The following is a 26,226-nucleotide window of genomic DNA, read 5'->3' as shown; positions in this document are numbered from 1 at the left end:
TATTCTTTATTATTTTTTATGAGCGTTATCTCACTTTATTATTAGCCCCATATAACAGATGTGGAAACTGATCTGAGTCATGTAATGAGTAAGTGGTGGACCTAGGCTTTGAATTTGGCCAGCGTGAATGCCTGATGCTTAACTATTGCTCAACAGTGTAATGGAAATAATGACATTCAGAAGACTTGGGGGACTTTGACCAAGACACTTAACTTCTTTTGGGCTCTAGATTTCCATTCTAATTAAAGGGAATTGTACTAGAAGATTTGAAAGTCTCTTCTAAATCTAAATATCTATGAATCTAGGCCTGTCTTTTATAACATAGTATCATATTACTTCTGAAGACAACACACTTTTTAAACTATATTTTTCTTGGAAAATATCTTATAAACTTTTAAAACTACTAAAGAATTTTTAAGAGTTATGAATTATTGCTACCTTTGGGATTTAAACTGACCAGATTGGTGTTCCTAAAATGTATAAAACAGTTGAACTGGATTCCCTAAACATCTACTTTACCTTAAAAAATGCCTTAAGTAGTATAACTTAGATACTAGGTCACGTAGGAGAGTAATAGAGTCCCTTGCTTTAATTACATATTAAGGAGAATTTTGTTTTTGTCTTTGGGTTTTGTTTTGAAGAAGAGTATTAGATCGTGATGATATAGAGAGTACAGATTTTAAAAGATAATTTTACCAAACATAGATTTAAAATGCATTGTTATTGTTGGAAAATATTTCTAGAAATTTCAGTGGCTCAATGTAACTGTTAGCAGCACAGTCTTTGGAGTCAAAAGAGTCTGGGTTTGAATCCTATCTCTGCTCTTTGTCAGCTTTATGTCCTTGAATGAGTCTCTTAACAGACAGTGACAGCACCTTCCTCACGGGTGGCTGGGTTGATTAAGTGATATAATACATGTAAAATAGCACAGAAATTGGCAGACAGTAATTGCTCATTAAACCTTAGCGATTAATGCTGTTATTTAACACAGATGTTCTTGCAAATAAGTCTTAGTCTTACAACTTTTACATGGAAAATATTTATTGAAATCTTTTCAATTTGAAAACTTGTTCATCCACTTCAAAGGAATGTATAAAAATTAATATTGTAGAGTTTTCAGAAAATGTACCATTAATTCAACAGTGTCTTTATTATGTTACGTAGCTGGCAGCCTTGTTGCCAGAACAGTCTCAGAACAGAGCTTGTAACCAGGAAAAAAAATTATGTATTTGGGCAGCCAAAATAAAGGTCAAAAATTACGTAACAAATTATCAACGCTTCACTAAATGTTTGTTTTTCGTTCCATAGTACATTGTACATAGTACTTTGCTTTTCATATGATACTCAACAAATATTTGAATAAATGTATTTTTATGCTAGGTTTTCAAAATTGCATTTCTAATTTCCCAGCTAGAGGTAGACAACATGGCAAGACAGCATGGTAGCAATGAATGCAAGCAAGTAGATAAACCTCAAAGTTTTAAAGATATAGCAATTTGGAACCAACTTATCCAAAGATAGTTCTGAGTGCTGTAGTAGCCTTGAAAGGCACATTTTTTAAGGTTTAGTACATAAGTGATGAACCAACCCGGCCCTGTCTTCCAGGTACCAGCCTCATCCATACAGTTGCCCGCTTCTGACAGCTCTCCTTGGATGTCTGTTTTAGGCAGCTTACACTCAGTATATCAGAAACTGAACTTCTGTTGTCCTCCTTAAATTGGCTTTACCTGAAGCTTTTTCATCTCCATGCATGACAGCTTCATCCTTCTGGCAAAAGGCATTGTTAGTGAGATTGTAATTGGCACATTTTCAGGCGAGCAATTTGAATTTAGTTGAGCCTTGCTGTGATTTTACCAGTTTTAAACATGTATTCACATGAATTTATACTTTTTGTTTTGTAGGATGAAGAAAATGGCAACAGAGGAGGTATGTTTATAAAAGTTTTAATTTTTCTCTGATAGTTTTTCTACTCATCTCCTACCTTTCTTTAAGTAACATTCAATGAGATGATTTAGTTTTTGGAGTCCACGTATAAAAGAGTCTCTAGATGTGAAAGTCATAGAAATTAAACACTTTTACTGTAGTCTTCAAGATTTTATGGATTCCCTTGTGTCACCATGATCTGAATGTGTGATGATTTTGTTGTCAATTATATATAAGTGTTATGTAGGGGAACGTATCATGGTTCTAAGGAAAGTAATTCTGAGTTCTTTTTTATGCAATTAGTAATCTTATAAATTTAGTGATTTGGTGTGTATTTTATCTACTAGATTTATTGGTTCAAATATTGAGAAATATTTTGATTCTTCTAGTTACTCTTTATTTAAACATATTTAATGGGCTTGAAAGGAAAATCAGCCTAAGGATAGGGTTATTTAGTAAAAACTGCTGTTTTTATTTTTGTTTTAATTTTATATGAACTTTAATGAGTTAAAATTTATACACAATAAAACGCACCTATTTAAAAAACTTATTTATAGATAATTTTAGGTGTTTAAAAACTTGTAAAAATAGTGATGAGTTTCTGTATACTCTTTCTTTCAACTTCCCCCAACGTTAAAAACATAATTATGGTACAACTAAGAAAATCAAGACATTAGTATTGGTATGACACTCCTCTCTAAACTGCAGAATTTATTTGGATTTTGCCCCTTTTCTGTTCCCAGATTTTATATTGCATTCACTTTTCATGACCCCTTGATTCCTGTAGTCTGTGACAGCTTCTCAGTCTTTCCTTAAAATCCGTGGCCTTGAAACTTTGTTTTTTTTGTACAGTGTTCTTCAGTTTGGTTTTGTCCGATGTTTTATCTTTTGTTTGCAGCGATGCCTTTTTAGCAAGAATACCTATTTGCACCAGTTAAATGTATTATTTACTTAAGGTTTTGTTTTGATAAATACATCACTTGGGAAACCACCAGTCCAATCAAGGTGTGATTCTGAAAAGAACCTTTCCATCATCCGTAAAGTTCCCTTGTGCCGCTGGGCCGTCAACACTGCTGGCCCTAGACAACAACTGATCTGCTGTACGTCACGATAGATGAGTTTTGCGTCTTCCCAAATTTCTTATAAACAGAAAATACAATGTGTACTCTTTTTTCTCTTTCACTTGGCATGGTTTTTTTTTTTTTTTTTCAATAAGAGTATAGTCGCTTTACAGTGTTGTGTTCGTTTCTGCTGTATAGGAAAGAGAATCAGCCACGTGTACACATCCATCCCCTCTTGGATTTCCTTCCCATTTAGGTCACCACAGTAGGTGCTGTGATGCTATACAGTACGTTCTCCTTAGTTACCTACTTTCTGCATAGTAGTATATGTATGCTGATCCCAATCTCCTAATCCATCCCACAGCTTGTCATAGTACTTTTGAGATTCACCATATTGTATGTGTAGGTACTAATAGTACTCCTTTTTATTTTTTCCTGAGTGGTTTTCCCCTGCCTGAATAGGCCATACAGTGTTCATCCTCTCCCCAGTTGATACACCTTTGTAATAGCATCTCTGATTTGAGGTGGTGTGTTCAGGGTTCAAATGAGAGGAAAATGGTTTCTTTCAGTACTATGAGAAATAATCTGAGTGTGCAGGGTGAGGTAGGACCCTTCATAGTTATCACCGTCGTGCAAGATGGGCCACTCCTGTGTCACCATCTGTCATGCTCCAGGGCTCAGGATGGATTCCAAATGTTACTTGGCCTCAGTGGCGAAAGGCAAACTGACAGAACCAGCATCAGCGTGAGAAAGGCGTGGGTGCTCTGTCTCCCCATCACCCTGTGGACTGATGTGCTAACGCCTGGACTGCTTACCAGACGCACTGCACCTAGAGTTTAATGCCTCTCGTGTTCTAGTTTCTACTGGGAGAGATATACTGCTAATAAATGTAGAAGAGCTTAGTTGTAAAATCATCTGCAGATGATTATATTTCTGACATATCTGTTCACTGAAGTGAGCAGGTTTCATTATATGTTTTGACTGAAGAGAATAAAACATTTAAAAGGGAAAACTTGAAAGATACAGATCCAGCTGAAGATTTGGACTGGCATGGATAAGTGAGACTAAAGGGTGTGGTCTGCTGGGAAAATTTACAGTTTAAATACTGTTTATTTATTAATTTATATTTAATCTCATTGAAAAGAGAATTTGTGTTCACATGCACGTATTATACTAAAATAAAAATGAGATTAAAATATTCATGGGGGAGAGTGAAAAGTGGCCCAGTCGTGTATGACTCTTTATGACCCCTTGGACCATACGTCCATGGAATTCTCCAGGCCGGAATACTGGGGTGGGTAGCCTAGCCCTTTTCCAGCGGATCTTCCCGACCCAGGAATCAAACTGGACTCTCCTGCATTGCAGGCAGATTCTTGACTAACTGAGCTATGAGAAAAGCCTCATTTTTTCATGAGGGAAAAGATGAATTAAACTGACACTCAGGAGGTTTAGTCCACATGAATGTGTGTTATAGATCCTACACTGTTATCAAAGATGGGCTGTAAATTTGCTTTGAAGCTTTCCCAGTGGGGAAAAAAAAAAGAGGGAAAGAAGGAAGGATTATTATTTAAGGATTAGCTGAGGATTCACAGTTACCGTCTGCAACGCGGGAGACCTAGGTTCTATCCCTGAGTTGGGAAGATCCCCTGGAGGAGGACATAGCGACCCATTCTAGTATTCTTGCCTGGAGAAATCCATGGACAGAGGAGCCTGGTGGGCTACAGTCCATGGGGTCGCAGAGAGTAGGACATGGCTGAGTGACTGAGCACAAGGATTCATGTTGTCCATGAGAAAACAACATCTGGTTTGCACTGAAGTCTGAGACAGATTTCTCCTGTGGTTCCTCATAATGGAAACAAAGATAATATAGTAGGTAACATCCTCAAACCATCCTTTTACATGAATATTTTTAACAATTTCCTCAGCGTAAGTTGATTTCAAAAGCCCGTGGTCCAGTTTGGTCTAAAGTTTGGTCTAAACTTCTCAAGTGGGGACAGATGTTCTCCCCAGGGGATACACAGAACATCAGCTGACATTTTTGGTTGTCACAGTTGGTGTGGCAGGGAGGGTGTGCTGCTGGTACCCAGCAGGGAGAGGTCAGAGATGCTGGTGAGAATCCTACAATGCACCCAAAAGACCCCACCCGCAGAGGATTATCTGGCCCAGAATTTAATAGTGCCAAAGTTGAAAAACCTTAGGTTATAGGGATGAGCAATAAAACAGTACAGTTACCCAACAGTCCAGCTTGATCTGGTGACAATACTTAAGACTATTAGGAGAATGGATATTCAAGACTACATATCCAGTGATCTTTAATGATTATTATCCCTCATAACTGAGTTTTGATCTGAAAGTTACCACTATAGTTTGAGATTAAATCATCTGGCTGTTCTACTGGCATTGTATGCTGTCAATGAGGGAATAATCATATGTAATAAAAATGTTAACAGTTTAAGAAAATACAGTCAGTATATTAATAACTAAAAGAATTATAGTTGATAGCTTAAAAATCAAAGAATGTAAATAATTGAAATGCAGTAAACTTATCAGGAGTCCAACAGATGGAGGGAGATAATAATTATAAGCTTGGTTAACAATTTAACTTAAAAGGCTAATATGTGTTAGCCGCTCAGTCATGTCTGATTCTTTGCAACCCTGTGGACTGTACCCTGCCAGCTCCCCTGTCCATGGAATTCTTCACGCAAGAATACTGGAGTGTGGGTAGCCATTTCCTTCTTCTGGGGATCTTCCCGACCCAGGGATTGAACCGTTGTCTCCTGCATTGCAGGCAGATGCTTTACCATCTAAGCTATGAGGGAAGCCCTAAAATGCTAATAAAAGATTTAAAATAAACCCGACATAGCTAAGATTTTTAAAATAAGAGAGATATAAATTCAAGCACCTTATCTCCTGCAAAGCAAGATCTGTCAAATTAAGATTATTTATAAAGTCTGGAACATCTGTATGTTTTCTTCATAAGAAGAAGAATATGGAGTTATGAGAATACCTAAAGCAATCATCTAGGTATGTTTGTAATATACTTGGAGAACTGCTTGATTTTTAAAAAAATTTTTGGAGGGTGGTAGAAATTAATATATGATCAAAGACTTTATACTAGGAATCATAATACATGCTATTATCCCATTTAAGCCTTGCTATAATGCTTTGTGGTGTAAGACAATACTCCCCTCTTGTAGATGAGGAAACTGAGGGTGAAAAGGCTGTAAAGTAACTTGCCTAGGATCACACAGCTAAGTGACAGAGCTGAACTTCCAAATCAGGCTTGTATGAAGTCCATCTTTTTGAAGCTGTTCTGTTGACTTAAATTGTTTGACTTATGTAGTGTCAAGAATTAGTAGATAAATACCGGATACATTTACTGCATTAGGAAATTAATTCTGTGAAATATCTCTGAATTGAAAAAGTTGAAAACAAAAGTTCCATATTTGTGAACACTTAAGGACAAAGAATTCACAAGAAGGTCAGGGAAGCACCAAGTTCAGAGGCCCCAGAGACATCTTACAGAAGCAACCGCCCCTTGTTCCTGGAGCCTGAATAGCCGGCTGGCAGCGGACCTGGGAAGCTGGATGGGTTTAAAGAGTTCCTGGTGCTCTGTGTCCTTTCGCCGCTCAGGGCCAGGCTTGCTTTTGTCATCCCAGTTGGCAGTGGGGGGTCACAGGCTGGTCCACAGGGGCCTACTGAACTTACAGTTAGTACTAACAGCACCATTTCAAATAAACTGATCGGATGGTCTGTCAGAATATATTCTCTGTGAAAAAATTTCTTCTGACTTGAGAATAGTTATTTATAGACCTGTTTTAAAAATACAACCTGTTTGGAGACAGACGACTTGTAATCTGTTATTTTGATTCAGCTGAATGTTTCAATATTCATTTTATAGTCTCATTTCCTTTTCAGACTTATTTTCAAGAGTATTGAGATTACAAAATCCTTTTCTATGAATTTTATTTGATGAACTAGAATCCCAGCCTCCGGTGCAGTGATCTGAGTCAGTGCCTAGAATCACTGGAGAGAAAAGAATTCCCAGAATTTTATTCAAGCTCCTAAGAGATCCTGCTAGGTTGCCAGAATTCTGTGCAACAGTTGAAAGGTTCTGTTTTGTTGTTCTTTTACTCTTGGCAATTTAGTGGAGTCTCTTTTTGCCACTTAACTTTCTGAATATTTCCTTTACCCAAGTTTTACATTCGGTTATATATTATTTCTCATATCTTGTATATATGTGTACTCTCTGGATTTTTAAGATTTTTCATTCTTGTTGGTTAGTTTTCTGCACTATAATGCAGATGCTGTATACAAGAAAAAGGCCATTGAGGTAGAAAAATATTTTTTGGTGATAATAATAATTGCTATCTTGCTGACATCCTGTTGTCCCTTAAATCATAACTTCATAATAGTCAAAATAAGAATAATTGAAGGTTTGTAATTACCATTATTTCTCTTTTACTTGTTCTATGAGAAAAATTCTGGCTCAGCTTAGGTGTAGGGACACTTCCAAGATTCTAAAATTTGTATATCATTTTGTTGGATGCTTCAATAACTGTTGGATTTCTACTTCAGCATTACATTTTATATTCAAGCATGTTAATGGTAGGAAAAAAGATGTCTGGGGATTCTGTAAACTTTCTCAGTAGTAAAAATTTGTATTTTGTGATTGCAGTCACTTCTAACTAAACAGCTCTATAGACTATGTTAGAGTTTTCTAATGAAGGATATTTTAGTGGCAAGAAATAGAACTCTCCCCATGCCTAAGCCACCTTGGGAAGATGTGTTAATTCTAAAAAACAAATAGGGCATCTCCAAATTCAAAGTTAAACAGCATCAGTTCAGTTCAGTCGCTCAGTTGTGTCCAACTCTTTGCGACCCCATGAATCACAGCACGCCAGGCCTCTCTGTCCATCACCAACTCCCAGAGCTCACTCAGACTCATGTCCATCGAGTCAGTGATGCCATCCAGCCATCTCATCCTCTGTCGTCCCCTTCTCCTCCTGCCCCCAATCCCTCCCAGCATCAGAGTCTTTTCCAATGAGTCAACTCTTTGCGTGAGGTGGCCAAAGTACTAGAGTTTCAGCTTTAGCATCATTCCTTCCAAAGAAATCCCAGGGCTGATCTCCTTCAGAATGGACTGGTTGGATCTCCTTGCAGTCCAAGGGACTCTCAAGAGTCTTCTCCAACACCACAGTTCAAAAGCATCAATTCTTTGGTGCTCAGCTTTCTTCATAGTCCAACTCTTACATCCATACATGACCACTGGAAAAACCATAGCCTTGACTAGACAGACCTTTGTTGGCAAAGTAATGTCTCTGCTTTTCAATATGCTATCTAGGTTGGTCATAACTTTCCTTCCAAGGAGTAAATGTCTTTTAATTTCATGGCTGCAGTCACCATCTGCAGTGATTTTGGAGCCCCCAAAAATAAAGTCTGACACTGTTTCCAGTGTTTCTCCATCTATTTCCCATGAAGTGATGGGACCAGATGCCATGATCTTTGTTTTCTGAATGTTGAGCTTTAAGCCAACTTTTTCACTCTCCACTTTCACTTTCATCAAGAGGCTTTTTAGTTCCTCTTCACTCTCTGCCTTAGGATACCCAAATGTGCCAGACACCAGAAATAGAACCTGGAAAGGAGCTAAAACCAGAGTATCAACAACAAAATCTTGAAGTATGATCTTCCAGAGGCCCAAACTCCACTATTTACAGGATGATTTAAATAATGTTTACAGATAGTTTTGATTATACATGATTGTCTCATGTGCTGACCGCTGTAGAAAGTACATGCTCACCATCTCCTTCCTTCCTTCCTCTCTTATCATAATAATTCCAAATTCCCCCAGAGAGAAATATAATTGGCCTAGTTCATCATTTAATGAACAGTACTCACTATGTTTAGGGAGCAAATGTTCTTCACTTTAATGAAGAGCTAAATTCTGAAGAGCTGAGAAAATTGAGTATATTTTATGCCATTGATTTCCATTAATAGATTGAAGACCTATTCCCTCAGGATAATAGAACACTAAAATACAGACCTTAAAATCGGTTAGAAGAAGAAATTCTTATTATGCGTAGATCTATGGTCTGTGGCATGGTGGTAGGGTGTCAAGATTGTGTTCTTGTTACTTTTGAAATGTAGAAATACTGAGTGGGGTTCACTCATCTCATATCATTGAAAAGGAGCATTAACTGAACCTCTTTGGATCCATTTTTAATTGTATTGAAATTTAAGTTTTTTGAGCTTTGAATTCCTCTGGTAGTTATACTAAATATAGCTTAGTAAATATACTAATATTTGGTATATTAGTTCTTTACCAATTGAGCTATCAGGGAAGTCCATATTAGCATACAGTAAATATACTAATAACTTGGTAAATATACTAATTAGTTACATACATTTATTAACATCTGGTGCTGTTCAGTTGAACATAAGTGTCTTAAGCTGTCTTGAAAATATTTTACAAAGTAGAATTGATGATAATGTTCATGGTGCTGATGGTGATGATGAAGGTGGTGATGGGGTGATGATAATGGTCGGGGTGGTGATGATGGCGGTGGTGATGGGGTGGAGTGGCAGCAACAGCAGCTAACTTACAACGTGCCAGTTACTGCACTAAGAATCTGTGTGGTCAACTCATTTAATCATCACAGCTTTCTGAGATGGATATTATCACCTCCATTGTTTAAAAAATTAATTTGTTTTAATTGGAGGCTAATTACTTTACAGTACTGTGGTGGTTTTTGCCATACATTTACACCTCCATTTTTAAGATGAGGTAATAGGAGCACAACGTGTCTACATAGCAAGTGGTAGAACTGAACAGTCTGATTCTAGAGTTTTCTCTCAATTCCTACCCCAGCTTCTCAGAAAGCTCTTTACTCTCACGTAATTCATTGTTGAAAATGTGTAATAAAGACGGTTCTTGTCCCTTGAAAGTCAAGCAGTATTAAAAAAAAAAATCACTGATTCAACTTTCAGATAAAATTTGGTTAACATTGTATTAGCCTTTCAGACTTGTTCTTTAGCTTCTTCATTGTTTTTATAATTGAACATGTACTGTTGGCTTAAATCTGCTGGGCTTAAGGATAAAGCATCATTACTTTAATGTCTGCAATTGGTTTTCATCTTTGATTCAGTTACATAATGACAGATAACACTTTTTTTTTGTTTTGTGTGTGTGTGTGTGTGCATGAAATGATAAGAGCACTTACAGGTATTTGCCCAAGATAAATGAAACATGCCTGAAAAATACTTGTACAGAATCGTTCATAGTTGGTTTTTCATATTAAATAAAACACTGTATTGAGCTGACCAAAACAGTACACAGCATATGAATGGGTGACTAAATTGTGGTGTATCTGCTTGTGCACTACACATGGCATCAGGGATCCATGTCGAAAACATTTCTTTTCTTGAGGTGAAATTCAACTAATATAAAGTTCACCATTTTAAAGTGAACAATTCAGTGACATTTAGCACAGAATTAAAAGGCGTGTGTACAATGTGTATCTGCCCCCTCTATCTAGTTCCAGAACATTCCATGAGCGCAAAAAGAAACCCATGTCTCCAGTAGGCAGTCATTCACTGTTCTTCCTTTGGCCTGGTCCTGGGCAACCACCAATCTGCTTTCTGTCCCCGAGGAACTTAACCTATTCAAAATATTTCATATAGGTGGAATCATACATGTGTAACCTTTTTCGTATGGCTTCTTCCACTTTAGTGTTAATGTTTGTGTCACATATATCACGGAGAAGGCAATGGCACCCCACTCTAGTACTCTTGCCTGGAAAATCCCATGGGTGGCGGAACCTGGTAGGCTGCCGGACACGGCTGAGCGAATTCACATTCACTTTTCACGTTCATGCATTGGAGAAGGAAATGGCAACCCACTCCAGTGCTCTTGCCTGGAGAATCCCAGGGATGGGGGAGCCTGGTTGGCTTCCATCTATGGGATTGCAGAGTCGGACACGACTGAAGCGACTTAGCAGCAGCAGCAGCAGCAGCAGCACATTCCTTTTTATGGATGAGCAATGGTATGTTGTTTGTACATACCACAGTTTGTTTATCCATTGATTTGAGCTGTTTCTGCCTTTGAAAGTGAAAGTGTTAGTTGCTCAGTCCTTTCCAACTCTTTGTGACCACATGGACTGTAGCCCACCAGGCTTCTCTATCCATAATTCTCCAGGCAAGAATACTGGAGTGGGTTGCCATTTTCTTACTCCAGGGGATCTTCCCAACCCAGGGACTGAACCCAGGTCTCCTACATCACAGGCAGATTCTTCAGTCTGAGTCACTAGGACCCCATGGACTGTAGCCGACCAGGTTCCTCTGTCCATAATTCTCCAGGCAAGAATACTGGAGTGGGTTGCCATTTTCTTACTCCAGGACATCTTCCAGACTCAGGGACTGAACCCAGGTTTCCCGCGTTGCAGGCAGATTCTGTAGTCTGAGTCACTAGGAAGACGCCTTTAGATGGTTGTGATTAGTGCTTCGGACATGCATATACAAGTATTTGTTTACATTCCTCTTTTTAAATTCTTTGAGGTATATATGTAGGACTGGAATTGCTGGGTCATGTGGTAATTATTTGTTTAACATTTTGAGGATCTACTGAACTGTTTTTCATACCACCTGCACCATTTTTGCATTTCCATTGGCAATATATGATTTACATGTATCTTCTCTCATTCTGTAGGTTGTCTTTTTATTTTCTTGATAATGTCCTTGGATGCACACAATTTTAACTTTTGGTGAAATCTCATTTATCTTCTTTGGTTTCTCATGCTTTTCCTATGAAGCTTTATTTTGATTAATGAAGAAGGCAAGCACAGGACAGTACACACTGTCTAATCCATTTATGTGAAGCTCTAGGAAAGACAGATCTCAACAAATCTGCGGGTGCCTGAATTGACTGGGAAGGGGCACAAGGGAAGTTTTGGCTTGATGGAAAGGTTCTAGATCTTGATTGTGGTGGTTGCATGGGTGTGTACATTTACAAATGTACAAAAAGCTTACGAACTGTTAAATGGGCACATTTTATGTTAAGTCATAAGAAAGTTGATTTAAAACAAAAAACGTATTCGATTCAGTTATTCAGTCTACTGTTGGTGGACATTTAGATTTGTTTCCAGCGTTCAGCTGTTTAAGCAGTACAACTGTGAGCCATCTTTTTACGTGTACTTTATGCATATATGTACTCATATCTGGTGGGTATGTATATCTAGGAATGAATGGCATTACTGAATCATAGGTATGCACATAGGTATGCACACATTTGGTAGGTATGGCTAACACTATAGTCATTTCCAAAGTGATTATACCAGTTCACACATCCATCAGCAGGGTATGAGAATTCTAGTTGCTCCATATCTTTACTAACACTTGACATTTGTCTTTAATTTTATTCATTTTAGTGAGTGTGTGGTGGTGTGGAATTTGGGTTAATTTAAAGTTTCTTGACATTGATGAAGTTGATTACCGTTTATTTGGTTATTAGCTATCAGTCCTTTTAAATAATTAATTTGTAGGAATCTTCAAATATTTTTGATGAAGACTTTCTTAGTTTTGTATTTAGCAGATATTCTGCTCTGACTTGCCTTTCAACTTCTTATTAGTAATTCTGATAAAGGGACGTTCTTATTAGTAGTTCTGATAAAGGGAAGTTCTTAATTGTAATTTAGTCCAAATTATCAATCTTTTCTTTTATGATTAGGGCTTCCCTTATGGCTCAGATGGTAAAGAATCTGCCTGCAATACAGGAGACCCAAGTTCAATTCCTAGGTCAGGAAGATCCCAGATTATCAATCTTTTCTTTTATAAAGTTAATACTTTGAATGTTATTGTAGAAATTTTTTTTCTACTACAAAGTCATGAAGATATTTCCCATTATGGATATGAATCGGCCTGGCAATATTCAGTGAAAAATCTGTACTTTTTCTACTGCTCAGTAGTACCACCTGATCACACAGCATCTGTATATGTTTTGGTTGGTTTCTGGACCTTATTCTATTCCAGGGATTGACATATGGCTCATTTCTGTACAGCTTCCAAACTAAGAATAGTTGTATATTTTTAAAAGGTTGTTTAAAAAAAGAATATGAGACAGAGACTGTATGAATCCTGCAAAGGCCAGAATATTTAGCATCTGGCCCTTTACAGAAGAGTTTGCCAAACTCTGTCCCATTCCATTGGTCACTTTCTTTGGAGCAAGACTGATCTTAATTACTACAGCTATATAATAAGGGTTGCTGTTAGATAGAATAAGTCTTCTAGTTTTGTTTTCAAGTTTGGATTGGCTATTTTTGTCCATTTGCAGTAACACACATGCACACAAGATATTATGGAAAAACCTGAATGAACTTTTTAGTCAACCTAATACAAATTCTTCTGGAATTTTGATTGGTTTTATATAATTTACACTAGTTGAATATTTGAAATATTGAATCTTTCAATCTATGAATGTGGTATATCTCTTCCATGAATGAATTTTGAATTTTTCTGCGTCTTTTTGGATAATCATTGGACTTTTTTTCTCCTTTAACCTCTTAAAATAGTGAATTACGGGCTTCCTTGGTGGCTCAGACGGTAAAGAATCCACCTGCAAAACAGGAGACCTGTTCGATCCCTGGGTCAGGAAGATCCCCTGGAGAAGGGAATGGCCGCCCACTCCAGTATTCATGCCTGGAAAATCCCATGGACAGAGAAGCCTGGCAGGCTACAGTCCGTAGGGTCACAAAGAGTTGGACATGACTGAGCAACTAAGCATAGTGAATTATATTGATTTTTTTTTAAATGTTAAATTGACTTTGCATTATAGAACTGAACCAAGATTGTTGCTAATGTATGATACTTTTTGTATATTACCAGATTTGGTTTTCTACTTTATTTAGAATTTCTGCATCTCTGTTCAAGGATAGCTTTCACATAAAGGTGGACTTGGTCTTTTTGATATTTGGTGTATCATTTGGGTTTCCTGAGAAGCAAACACCAAGACAGAAACAGTGGCAAAACATTATTAGACATGGCACAGGTTAATTGGGGGGAAATGCCCATAGAAAGGGGCAGCAAGGATGGGGAAGACTTAAAATTGGGATACAGGTCTGTCACCTGGGAAAGAAGAGAGAAAAGGAAGGATTTGGTCTGAAGGCAATTTTGGCATAGCTCTTAGAAGGCCTGTATTGGGCCAGAGAGGAGTCCCCAGGCCAACACTGGCCCTTAGGAGCATCCTGCTTTGCGGGGGTAGGAGAGTGGCAAATGTGACCTTCCTGTGAACATGATGGTATTTTATTTCTATTTTTATGTTATATTTATATTATTTACTTATTTATGTATATCACTATATTATTGTTTATAATATTTATGTATAGTAAATGCATAATAAATATAAGTATATAAATGGCTTTAAAATACATAAATATAAAATATATTATCTATAAATTTAAAGAGATTTATATATATAATTTGAAACTATGATGTGACAAACCTAGACAACATATTAAAAAGCAGAGACATCACTTTGCCGACAAAGGTCCGTATAGTCAAAGCTATGGTTTTTCCAGTAGTCACGTATGGATGTGATAGTTGAACCATGGGGAAGGCTGAGCCCTGAAGACCGATGCTTTTGAATTGTGCTGCTGGAGAAGACTCTGGAGAGTCCCTTGGACAGCAAAAAGATCAAACCAGTCAATCCTAAAGGAAATAACCCTGAATACTTATTGGAAGGACTGTTGCTGAAGCTGAAGCGACCAATACTTTGGTCACCTGATGCAACTATCCGACTCTTTGGAAAAGACCCCGAGGCTGGGGAAGATGGAAGGCAAAAGGAGAACGGGGCAGCAGAGGATGAGATGGTTAGATAGTATCACTGACTCAGTGGATATGAATTTGAGCAAACTCCGGGAGATAGTAAAGGACTGGGAAGCCTGGTGTGCTGCAGTCCATGGGGTCACAGAGTCGGACACAACTTAGCAACTGAACAACAACAACAACACAATATGCATTTTTTTAAAAAAGATTGAAAGAGCTTGTAACTTTTGGTTAAAGGGCGAATTTGATAGCTTTCCATACGTTCAATAGTTTTCAAGTGTTTGAAAGGATATTTTGGACAAGGCGGAGTAGATGCTGTTTCACAGCTAGTGATGATGCAGGTAGCCTCTTTCCCTGATTCTCTTTTGGAAAATCCCCACTTGTATTTTGGACACAGTTAATCTAACTGATTGTGGTAAACAAGTAGAGACTTTCTGCTTCCTCATATACCTGTTCCTGAGAGATAAAGACTAACACAGACCTGATACAGGAAAATAGAAAAATAAGAAGGGAGATTCTGTCTTATCAATAATTGGTCATCAGAAGGTTCAAAGTAAAATTTTCCTACATACTCAGACTAGTCATTATGTTCATTAAGAAAATGTTTTTATGTGTTACTTTGAGAACAGAGATCATGAAGGGGAGAAACTGCCATTGAGTTTTTGAATTTTCATTGAAGTTTGAATTCATCGTTGACTTTTCAGTGCCTGCTAAGTGTATGGCGCATAGTAGGACCACACGTACTTGTTGAGTAAATGGATTGAATGAAGGGGGCGCCGCTGCTTTCACATGCTCTATTCCCAAATGACTTTCCCCCAAACTGCAGAAGTTAGCACATTAGTATCTGACCTCAGCCGTTGAACTGTTGTCTCTTTTCCCAAAACTGTTCCTTTCTTTTTTTTTTTTTTGAGGGTTCATTTCACTTTTTCCATTGGTTCTGTATTTTATTACTGTTTTTTAAAAATATTTATTTGTTGGGCAGCCTCAGGTCTTAGTTGCAGCATGTAGGATCTTCACTGCACCATGCCAGATCTTTCATTGCATCAGGACTCTCTAGTTGTGGCAGGTGGGCCCTGTAGGTTGGGCACAGGCTTAGTTGGCCATGCCATGTGGGATCTTAGTTCTCCGACCAGGGATTGAACCCACATCCTCTGCATGGCAAAGCGAATTCTTAACCACTGGACCACCAGGAAAGTCCCTTTTGTTGCTGTTTGATATTTAATTGTAAAGACCGTAAGGAAATCAAACTAGTCAATCCTAAAGGAAATCAACCTGGACTATTACTGGCAGGACTGATACTAAAGCCGAAGCTCCAACACTTTGGCCACCTGATGTAAAGAGCAGACTCACTGGAAAATACCCTGATGCAGGGAAAGTTGGAGGGCAGGAGGAGAAGGACAGAGGATGACATGGTTGGATATTATCACCGACTCAATGGATGTGAGTTTGGGCAAACTTTGGGAGACAGTGGAGGACAGGAGAGCCTGGCGTGCTGCAGACCATGAGGTGGCAGAGTCAGACACAACTTAGCGACTGAACAACAACATTTAATACAAGGAATATTGGATTGGTTCTTGTTAACAGAAATTCCTATTGCATGAAGGTTTTATAGCCTTCAGGATTTCATTTCTTGCCCCCTTGTGTGGTAGTTTCCTAAAAACAGGTGTTCTTTAGAAAAGTGAGATGGAGGGCACATGAAGTGAGGCTTTATGGGCAGGTCCCTGGGGACAGGCACGGCCTTCTCTGCTTCAGAAGATTATGCTGTCGAAAGCCTTTCCTTTCTATCTTTCTTTCTCCCATCAGTCCCCCTTTAACACAAAGTCTCAGTGACACTTTTTAAAACTAGGAATCTTATTTCATATAGTTGATAAGTGTATAAGCTGGAACACTAATAGCAAAAATACACTAATCCAGGACCTTAGTAGGAATTTGTAAAATAAACTGGTATACTGGTCAAGTTCGATGAGAGAGTTAAAAAAAAAATTAACTTCATTTTAGAAGGTCCCGGGAAACCATTTTTACAGTAATCTAAAATGAAGGGAATTTGATGACATAACAAGTAGGCATTGTCAGAAATCCAATTTTTGGAGTAGATTTTAAGGCTTTGTAAGACATTGTATGAAGGTAGTTTGGCAGTCAAGATGATAAATGCAATTTTAAAATCTCTTTAATGGTTCTAAATCCTTTAGGAAATATGAAATCTAGGAGTTCAGAGAACTAATTGGAGATACTGAACAACAGAGCTATAAAGGTGAAAGTCCAGGGAAGCACATGTTTGGAGTATTAATGTTCCAAACTGTCCTGGAAATCACTTCTCTAAAGAAAATATTGTTCCAGAGATTACCTGTAACTAGGTGATTCTGAGCTGTCTTTTCTTAGGTGCTGTGTAACTTAAGACCTTGATCACAGACACAGCCAAATAAGCCCATTTTTTTTTTCCAGTTAGTCTGTACTCAAAATATGATTCATAGATCCAGTTAATAATAAAAAGTGAATTCTTTTTTTTTTTTTTTTTGGCCATGCCATGTAGGATGCAGGATCTCAGTTTCCCAACCAGAGATAGAATCATCTGTGCCCCCTGCATTGGGAACATGAAGTCTTAACTACCAGACCCCCAGGGAAGTCCCCCAAAGCGAATTCTAATAATGATGCTTAAATTGCTTTCAAAGTTTTACCAGATAACTTCATCTCCGGTGTGGAACTGCAATAGAAATATTTTGTGTATGAATGCTAAATGCATTAAGTCTAGAAATATCCTTCCTGTTGTTTATTCATTCTCTTAGCTGATATTTGTTGAGTCATTGCCATGAGCCAGTCACTAAACTAATTGCTGGGAAGGGAGCAATATGGCCTCTAATCTCACTTCCTTTAGCTAGTGATTCAGATGTCACCTGCTAGAGAGGACTTCCCTGCCTGTTTCCTAAAAATAGCATTCCTGCCCCGCCTCTGCCTCTCCTTGCCTTCTCGCCCTACTCATTTCTCTCCTTCACACCTTTCACCATCCCTCCTACTACTTTTTTCTCAGACGTTTTTCTGCCTCAGTTGGATTGTCGAGTGGAAAGATTATTATTTTTTAAATGTTAAAAATAATTGGTTTGTATGTATTTATGGCTACACAACATGTAGCATGTTAGTTCCCTGACCAGGAATTGGGACCTCGGAGCCCTAACCACTGGACTGCCAGGGAATTCCCAACTTTATTTTATTTTTAATCTTTTTTAGGTATTTCAGTTCAGTGAGCTTTTATTTATTTATTTATTTTGGTCACCTTGCCCTACATGTGGGATCTTAGTTCCCTGGCCAGGAATCAAACCCACACCCCTTGCCTTGGAAACACAGAGTGTTAACCACTGGATCACCAGGAAAGTCCTCCCAATTTTATTTTGTCTATTACTTTTTTCTTTAAACCCAGAACAGTTCCTGGCCTATATACATTTGATAACTCTTTATATAGGATGATAGAAGATGAAGGTGTAAAACAATTACACAAGGGTAGGAAAAAAGAAGTCTGCACAACTGTGGCAGGGTCTGAGCACGGAGAGTCATCTAACCACCAGGGAAGGGTTTCTTGGATAGGGTGTGCTTTGTGCTGAATAGGATTTTATCAGGTCAAAGGAAAACCAGCATTTGAGAACAAATTTCAGAGGTATTTAGAGATTGTATATGCGCAACTTTGGTGGTAGGACTTGGGGGTAGAATGTATGTCACCAGTTAAAGATGAATTGTGATCTTTGCTTGGTTTTTCTGATATGAGTGAGTGGATGGATGGAGGTACCATTGATTGAGGGATGCAAAAGGGAAACACACTGTCCTCCTTCCCCGGGGAAAAGAGTTTAGTTTGGGGTAAGTTAGAGCTTCTTGATGAGGGTGAACGAGGAGAGTGAAAAAGATGGTTTGCAACTCAACATTCAAAAATGAAGATCATGGCATCCAGTCCTATCACTTCATGGGAAATATTTGGGGGAAAAGTGGAAACAGTGATGGATTTTCTTTTCTTGAGCTCCAAAATCACTGCAGGTGGTGACTGCAGCCATGAAATTAAAAGATGCTTGCACCTTGGAAGGAAAGCTTTGACAAAGCTAGATAGTGTATTAAAAAGCAGAGACACCACTTTGCTGACAAAATTACATACAGTCAAGGCTATGGTTTTTCCAGTAGTCATATACAAATGTGAGAGTTGGACCATAAAGAAGGCTGAGTGCTAAAGAATTGATGCTTTTGAATTGTGGTACTGGAGGAGACTCTGGAGAGTCCCTTGGACTGCAAGGAGATTAAACCAGTCAATCCTAAAGGAAATCAACCCTGAATATTCATTGGAAGGACTGATGCTGAAGCTGAAGCTCCAATACTTTGGTCACCTGATGCAAAGAGCCAACTTACTGAAAAGACCCTAATGCTGGGAAAGACTGAGGACAGGAGGAGAAGGGGGCAACAGACGATGAGAAGGTTGAATGGCATCACTGACTCAATGGACATGAGTTTGAGCAAACTCTGGGAGACAGTGAAGGAAAGAGAAGCCTGGTATGCTGAGGTCCATGGGGTTGCAAAGAGTCGGACACCACTTAGTGACTCTACGTCAACAACAACAACAACAACATTTCTAATGCCTGTAGAATGTTCAGTACCTAGTTGAAGTTTTGGAAGTGGAGCTCATAAGGAGAGGTGAGAGTTGCAGATAAATTTGGAAGTCATCATTATGTATGCTACAGTTAAGCAGTAGTCATAAATACAATCAGAGAGCATGATGACATCCAGCGTAAAGGTAGAGCCCTAGGGAAGGCAGCATCTTAGAGCTGGTCAGACAAAGAAGAATCAGAAAGGAAATCTGATAATAAATTTTGGAAGGTATAAGGACAACCAGGAGGAGTTGCTGGCTTGCTAATTAAGAGATGATCATTTTAGGGGAGGGTGGATAACTTGTCATTCATCCTAGAAGATTCTTTAGGGTGTAGACTAAAAACATACTGTTTGATCTGACCTGACTGACAAGTAGCAGCTTGGTAAAGTTACCGAGAACAGTTTCAGGGCAGTGGGCAGAGGGAATCAGACATGTCAGTGGGCTGTGATGTGAATTAGATCAGGGAATGGGTGGAAGGTGGGGGTGGGCGTGCTGTCCCCTAAGATTCTTGTCAGTGTCTGAGAAACTGGATTAGAAGTAAAGAAAGGAAGGTAGGTGTGAGTGTAGACTATTCTTTAAGAAGTAAGAACATGAAGGGATGGAGAATGAGAGATGGCAGCTATGTGGCAGAGTGGGGAGAAGTTCTGTTTTTTTTTTTTTTGTTTTTTACATTTGGAAAGCTTTTGTGTGTTATGAGATCTGGAGAGAAGAAAGAGATTGGTTTTACAGTTGAGAAGAGACCATTTGGGGAGCAAAGTCCTGAAGAATACTGGTAACTAAATCCTCACCTGAGACAGAACAAAGGGAAATAAGCGTGTTTTTGTTGTTCAGTCACTTAGTTGTGTCTGACTCTTTGCAACTCCATGGACTGTAGCTTGCCAGGCTCCTCTGTCCTTGGGATTTTCCAGGCAAGAATATTGGAGTGGGTTGCCATTTCCTTCTCCAGTGGATCCTCCCGACCCAGGGATTGAACCCTCATCTCCTGCATTGGCATTCGGGTTCTTTACCACTGAGCCACCAGGGTAACGGAGGTATGGGTAGGAAAAGACTTTTTAAAAGAAAAAAATGAGGCTACAGTAGTTGAGATAGAGCGGAGTAAGAGATACAGTTATCTAAACAGTGTGAGGAATCAAGATGGCAGAGCAAGTCCTCGAAGGTTATGAGAAGCTTGATATGGCAACCTCAAGGGAAAGGGAATTAAAATATTCAATACAAGCAAGAGACTCTAGTCAGTAGTGTCAAACGCTTAGCTCAACTGGGAAACTAAATCAGTGGGTTACACAGTTTTACTCAGTTGACATCGCACCAAGAACAAGAGCAGAGGGAGGGTCTGGTTGGAATTGTCCATAGCTGGACATTGGCAAGTGGAATGCTTTGGAAGGTCAAGGGGGAGAGGAAGTTGAGGTTGCTGGTGAGTTTGGTTGTAATACTGATCTGTGGGTAAATTTACGAGAAAGTGATTTCTCATAATCACTTTGGAGATTAAAGTACAGATCATGGGAGATTAAAATACTCTTTGGGAGACTGGATAGTCTTGAAGACTAGAGAGGACTAAGGGTTTCAAGAAAGATGGGCAGGTTTTATCAGTTACATGTCGGGCAGTGGTATGGTCAGAGATGGAAAGATGGTTGCCTGTGGTCAGTGCACTGCGGCACATTTTTCTGGGTTTGCAGAGAACTTAAAATCCAGTACAACTGGAATAACAGGACTGTGAATCCACATGCGATACATACTTTGTGAAATTCCTGAAGCTTCAGAGAGAGAAAAAAACGATGTTGCAGAAACTTCAAATACTCCAGAAGACAGATCCCAGGACTGTTTTGTTCGTCGCAGAGTAAATCAGCTCCTGGCAAGTTGTCTGTTGTCCGAGCTCAGTAAATATTTGTTGAATGAACAACACCCTCCAGAGTATTTCTTGACTGGGAGATTTATAATGCCGGAAAATTATGGCTCGCAACTGACACCTAGTGGTGGTGTACTCAAATTACTAATAAGTGACAGCATTTTCTTTCTTATTTCAGAGAAATCGTACAGATCAGTGGCAGCAACAGTAATAGCTTTGTTCCTGAAACAAGTCTCTGAGTTGATTTTGGGCAGTCTTGCTATTGGCATTTACCAGGACTTTAATTTGAATCAGCAGTAATATTTACAGAACGTCCACTGGATGCCAGACACTGTTCTGTGTGCCAGAGATTTTCATGCGGTGTATATTCTCTTGTATATAGGACCTCACTGAATTTGAATACATAGGTAGAGTGTTCCACTTGGAGTGGAAAACTTGTTCCAGAACTTAATTTTAGGTTTTGTGTGTGTGTGTGTATGTTTGATTTTACATGAGAGACCTTTCTAAACTTGTTTCATAGCTTTTGGTGCTAACGTTCCTATGTCATGAAATACTTTTCATTAATGTTAGGTAGGCTTTCAGGGAGATTGAGGTAAGGAAGTCTCGGGGTTGTTGTCAGTTTATATGATACACGTTGTGCAAGATAACTATATAGCATGGAGAACTGTGAACAGATTTTATCTTTCCTTCATTGCTGTTCAGTCACTAAATCATGTCTGACTCTTCGTGACCCCCGTGAACTGCAGAACACCTGGCTTCCCTGTCCTTCACTGTCTCCCGGGCCTTGCTCAAACTCATGTCCATTGAGTCAGTGATGCCATCCAACCATCTCATCCTCTGTCACCCCCTTCTCCTCCTGCCCTCAATCTTTCCCAGCATCAGAATCTTTTCCAGTGAGTGGGCTCTTCGCATCAGGTGGCCAATGAATTGTAGCTTCAGCTTCAGCATCAGTCCTTCCAATCAATATTCAGGGTTTTTCCTTTAGGATTGACTGGTTTGATCTCCTTGTTGTCCAAGGGACTCTCAAGAGTCTTCTCCAGCACCAGAGTTTGAAAGCATCAATTCTTTGGTGCTCAGTTTTCTTCACAGTCCAACTCTCACATCTGTATATGACTACTGAAAAAACCATAGTTTTAACTATATGGATCTTTGTTGACAAAGTGATGTCTGTGCTTTTTAATATGTGGTCTAGATTTCTCATAGCTTTGCTTCCAAGGAGCAGGAGGTAAAGTTCTGATATGTTAGTAATCATGCTGACATATTTAAAGTATTTATGGATGAATTGACATGATACCTAGGATTTGCACTAAAATACTTTAGGAAGAAAATTTGAGTGTAAATGAAACAAGATGACAGATTTTTGAATAACTGTTTAAATTATGTTCATGGCCAGAGGTTATTCTACTGTTTTTCTCTACTTCTGTAAATTCTGGACATTTTCCACACTAAAAAGTAAACAAAAAAATTAGACTGGTGTGGGTGGAAAGAAAGTTTGTTATGATTAAGTTAGAACATGATCTGTATTTTAATATTTAGCAGATTTTCTTGCTTTGCTTTGTTCCATTTGATGTTATTTGAAGATGAGGTTGAATCGCAAGTATGTGTTTGCTTATAATGGATGAAATGTGATTGAGACCTGACAGGTGACTTTATACTGACATTGTCTAGAGACTATTGGAATTTGGACTTTAAAGCTCATAAGATTTGTTGGACAACAGATTGGAGGCCTGGGAGATATAATTTAAAGTACTAGCCATCACTGTGGAAATGAGAGTTGTCTGAAGTGGAAGTTTGGAAACACCTCGATTTAGAAAGCTGGAATGTGATTTTTTCTCTCTCTCAGTGCTTCTGCCTTTACAGGGAAGAGAAGAGAAGAGGACCCAGTAATCTGCCATGACAGCCTTCTTAAATTGGATTCTACTTAATTTTCATATAGGATGTATATTCATCATTGATACATGTGGATTTTTGATGCTAAACAGTCTCTTAGGCTCTAAAAGTGTTTTGTATGCCATTAGCAAACCAGACCCCTAAAATGAAAACTAGAAGCCTGTTTTCTTCTTTTTTTAGAAGTCTGTTCTCAATAATTTAAAAGGAGCTATAAAATATTTTAGGCAAACAGAAAAATAAAGGGGAAATGTAACTTCCAAATGCTTACTACCTATGTCATCCTAATATTTCAACACCACCTCATTCCTCTCTGTCTTTCTCTAAGACATAAATTATTATAAATATGACTAAGGCCTTTCTATACAGTTTCTTTTCTGTTCTCTTCCCCCCAGATGTAATTACTAGCTTGAATTTTGCATTTATCACTTCTGCCTTAGTAGAGCCATATTCCTAAACTCCGGCTTGGTAAGTGCTTCCCCACGCCCTGGGTTTGTTTTTTTTTCGTCTGTAGCAATCTGCAGCCCAGCAAAGAGAAGCAAAGATCGTTTTTCATTATTCAAATTTAACTTTGATATATCTGTCTCAGTCTACATTGTGGTTTCAATTATTAGGGGTCTGAAAAATAGATTTTAATTTCAATGAGCTATTTAATTGATTTTCTTTAAATAATTAATGCCTGGAGCCTTAGCATTCCATTATGTGACCTCTTTAGCTTTCTGCCTTTGTGGAGAGCACATGCCTTCTAAGGCTTATCTAACTTTCATATTAAGCCCAGTTTAATTTCAACAGCCTTTTCTTGTGTAGAGATAGAGCATTTCTTTGTTGTTGTCTCTCTCTTTTTTTTAATAGCAAAGAAATCGATAAAAAGAACTTAAATCTGTCATTATGAAAACAGATTTGTTTTCATTAAAAAAGTTGTTTGATAGCATGTTTATGAACTGTCAGAGAGAAGAATTTAAAAAAAATCTCAATCTGAGTAATTGCCATTGTTTCCTGCTGCTTTGCTTTTGGTTGAAATGTAAGATGGTATTTCTTTGTTTAAAGAATTTTTTTTATTTTAACTGCTGAGAAATACATTTCTCTTGTCCCTGTAGGGCACAGAGAACTATAGGATTCCCTGATCTATCCCTCTGTGTGTCTTCATTATAGGCCCTTGTTTGTAACTAGTATAGTTCAAAATCTGTTGCTTTGGAAAATAATCGGTTTGCTTTAGTCTGCTTGCTCTGTGGACTTCATATTTCAAATTTTGAAACAATTTAAATCCAGTTGTTTTAGGTTTAGCATTCTCCAGAGAAGAGGGTCATAGAGCTTCTGGCTTTTAGACACCCATCTCTTTAGTACACTGGGCTTCCTATATGCCTCAGTGGTAAAGAATCCTCCTGTCAATGCCGGAGATGCTGAAGTCATGGATTCGATCCTGGGGTCGGGAAGATCCCCTGGAGAAGGAAATGGCAACCCACTCCAGTATCCTTGCCTGGAGAATTCCATGGACAGAGGAACCTGGAGGGCTACAGTCCTTGGGGTCCCAAAGAGTCACACGTGACTGAACGACTGAGCACCCACACACTCTTTAAGACAGATTTGTAGTTTGTGTCAGTTATTGGAAATGTTTTAGTGCAGTCTCTCTTCTTTTTTCCGTTGTTCTTTGGTTTCTGCTCTTCAGCTTCCCTCTAATATGACGGTTAAGTTTGTATCGTTCCTCTCTAGACCAGTATTTAATCATGCGTGGCAGTGCTGTGTCCCTGGCTTCATTCACCTCTGCTTTCTACGTAAACCTAAAGGTTTATCATCAGACTCAGCATAGTAGTAACATTCCTTAAAAACCTACTTGTATGAAGTATATTCCTTATAAACCTACTTTATATTCATTATATAAATATGTTAATGAATTCTCTCTTCTAATCCTTACAACAACCTTGCCAGGTGAAAATAAATAGATGATCATCATTCTCATTTTTCCCATGAGTTAACTGGAGCACCAATAAATCATTTGTTTAAAACCCCTTGAGGATGGGATTGCCAGATAAAATATAGGATGCTGAATTATATTTGAATTTCTGATAGACAATAATTTTTGCAAAATCCAGTAACCCTTCTTGGAAAGTACGTGGTAGAGCTGGGATTTTAAACCCTGTAATCCGGTCATAGGTCTCAAGCTGTTGACTGCTACATTATACTGGATGTGGAGAGTAAAAACCATGCCCACCTGGATGCTCATTCAGTGTTTGGATGGCAGCTACTACCTATTCATTATTGTTTAGTTGTCCACCCCCCCCCAACTAATTATATTTACTGAAATGTAAAAGTATTTGCATTCTTTCTGATTTCAAAGTGTCGCTTTCACCTTCAAGTAAATACATATATGCTTTTTACATCTTCTTATCTAAGTCTTTACTAATTGTATGTTAAGTGGCAAAATAGAATAAAATCGGACTTTTCTGGAGTATATGCTCATTTTAGCCATTCTTATTCACATAAGATTACCACCATCTTCTTCCTTTTCTCAAAGACAGAAAGATTTAGTTACATGTGTGTGCTAAAAAGACACATTTCCCTTTTCTTCAGATAAGGAAATGAGGCTTGAATAAAGTCTTTAGAAAACTAAGAAATTATAAAATAACACATGCAGAATTGAAAGAGACATTTTACTGAGAATTGCCAAGGAAGCCACTAACTCCGCTAAATGATCCTACAGGGAAGTAAGGGGTAAATTTTCCTGATGAATTGCCACAGGGTTAGACTTTTAGTTTTGCATATCTAGAAACTGATTGTAAAAAACCAAAGGCATAAGAGATTGAATAACACAGACTTTAAATTTGATGCTTGTGATTTCCAGTTCTAGTGGAATTGCAGAGAGCATATATTAAAAAGAAGACACTCTTAAAATTAATGAACTATGTCTTTAACATAAGACTTAAAGTCAAGGCATATAGAAATTGAAGAGAGGGATATTTATTAAACCTGTCTGTAATTAATGGATGCCTCTGGGAAATTTTTCTATTGTCCAGAAGAAACTGGATAACATCTGTAGTAGTAATAGCAAGTCAGAATTCTGTAGAGAGTCTAGAAAGGAAAGT

The 26,226-nt window shown here is 38.3% G+C and overlaps 1 protein-coding gene across 9 annotated transcripts in view; it reads left to right on the top strand.

The window, feature by feature from the left end:
• ARHGAP21 (Rho GTPase activating protein 21) overlaps positions 1 to 26,226 on the top strand; it is a 128,978-nt gene that overhangs the window by 52,201 nt on the left and 50,551 nt on the right. For all 9 annotated transcript variants that reach the window (XM_061436022.1, XM_061436024.1, XM_061436023.1 and 6 more), the window contains one exon: positions 1,902 to 1,926. In XM_061436022.1, the coding sequence (XP_061292006.1) occupies positions 1,902 to 1,926 (25 nt within the window). The remainder of the gene's footprint in view (positions 1 to 1,901; positions 1,927 to 26,226) is intronic.

The sequence above is a fragment of the Bos javanicus genome, chromosome 13 (assembly GCF_032452875.1).
Source record: "Bos javanicus breed banteng chromosome 13, ARS-OSU_banteng_1.0, whole genome shotgun sequence".
Taxonomy (NCBI): Eukaryota; Metazoa; Chordata; class Mammalia; order Artiodactyla; family Bovidae; genus Bos; species Bos javanicus.
The sequence above is the reverse complement of the archived record's forward strand: the minus strand, read 5'-3'. Positions and strand labels throughout refer to the sequence as shown.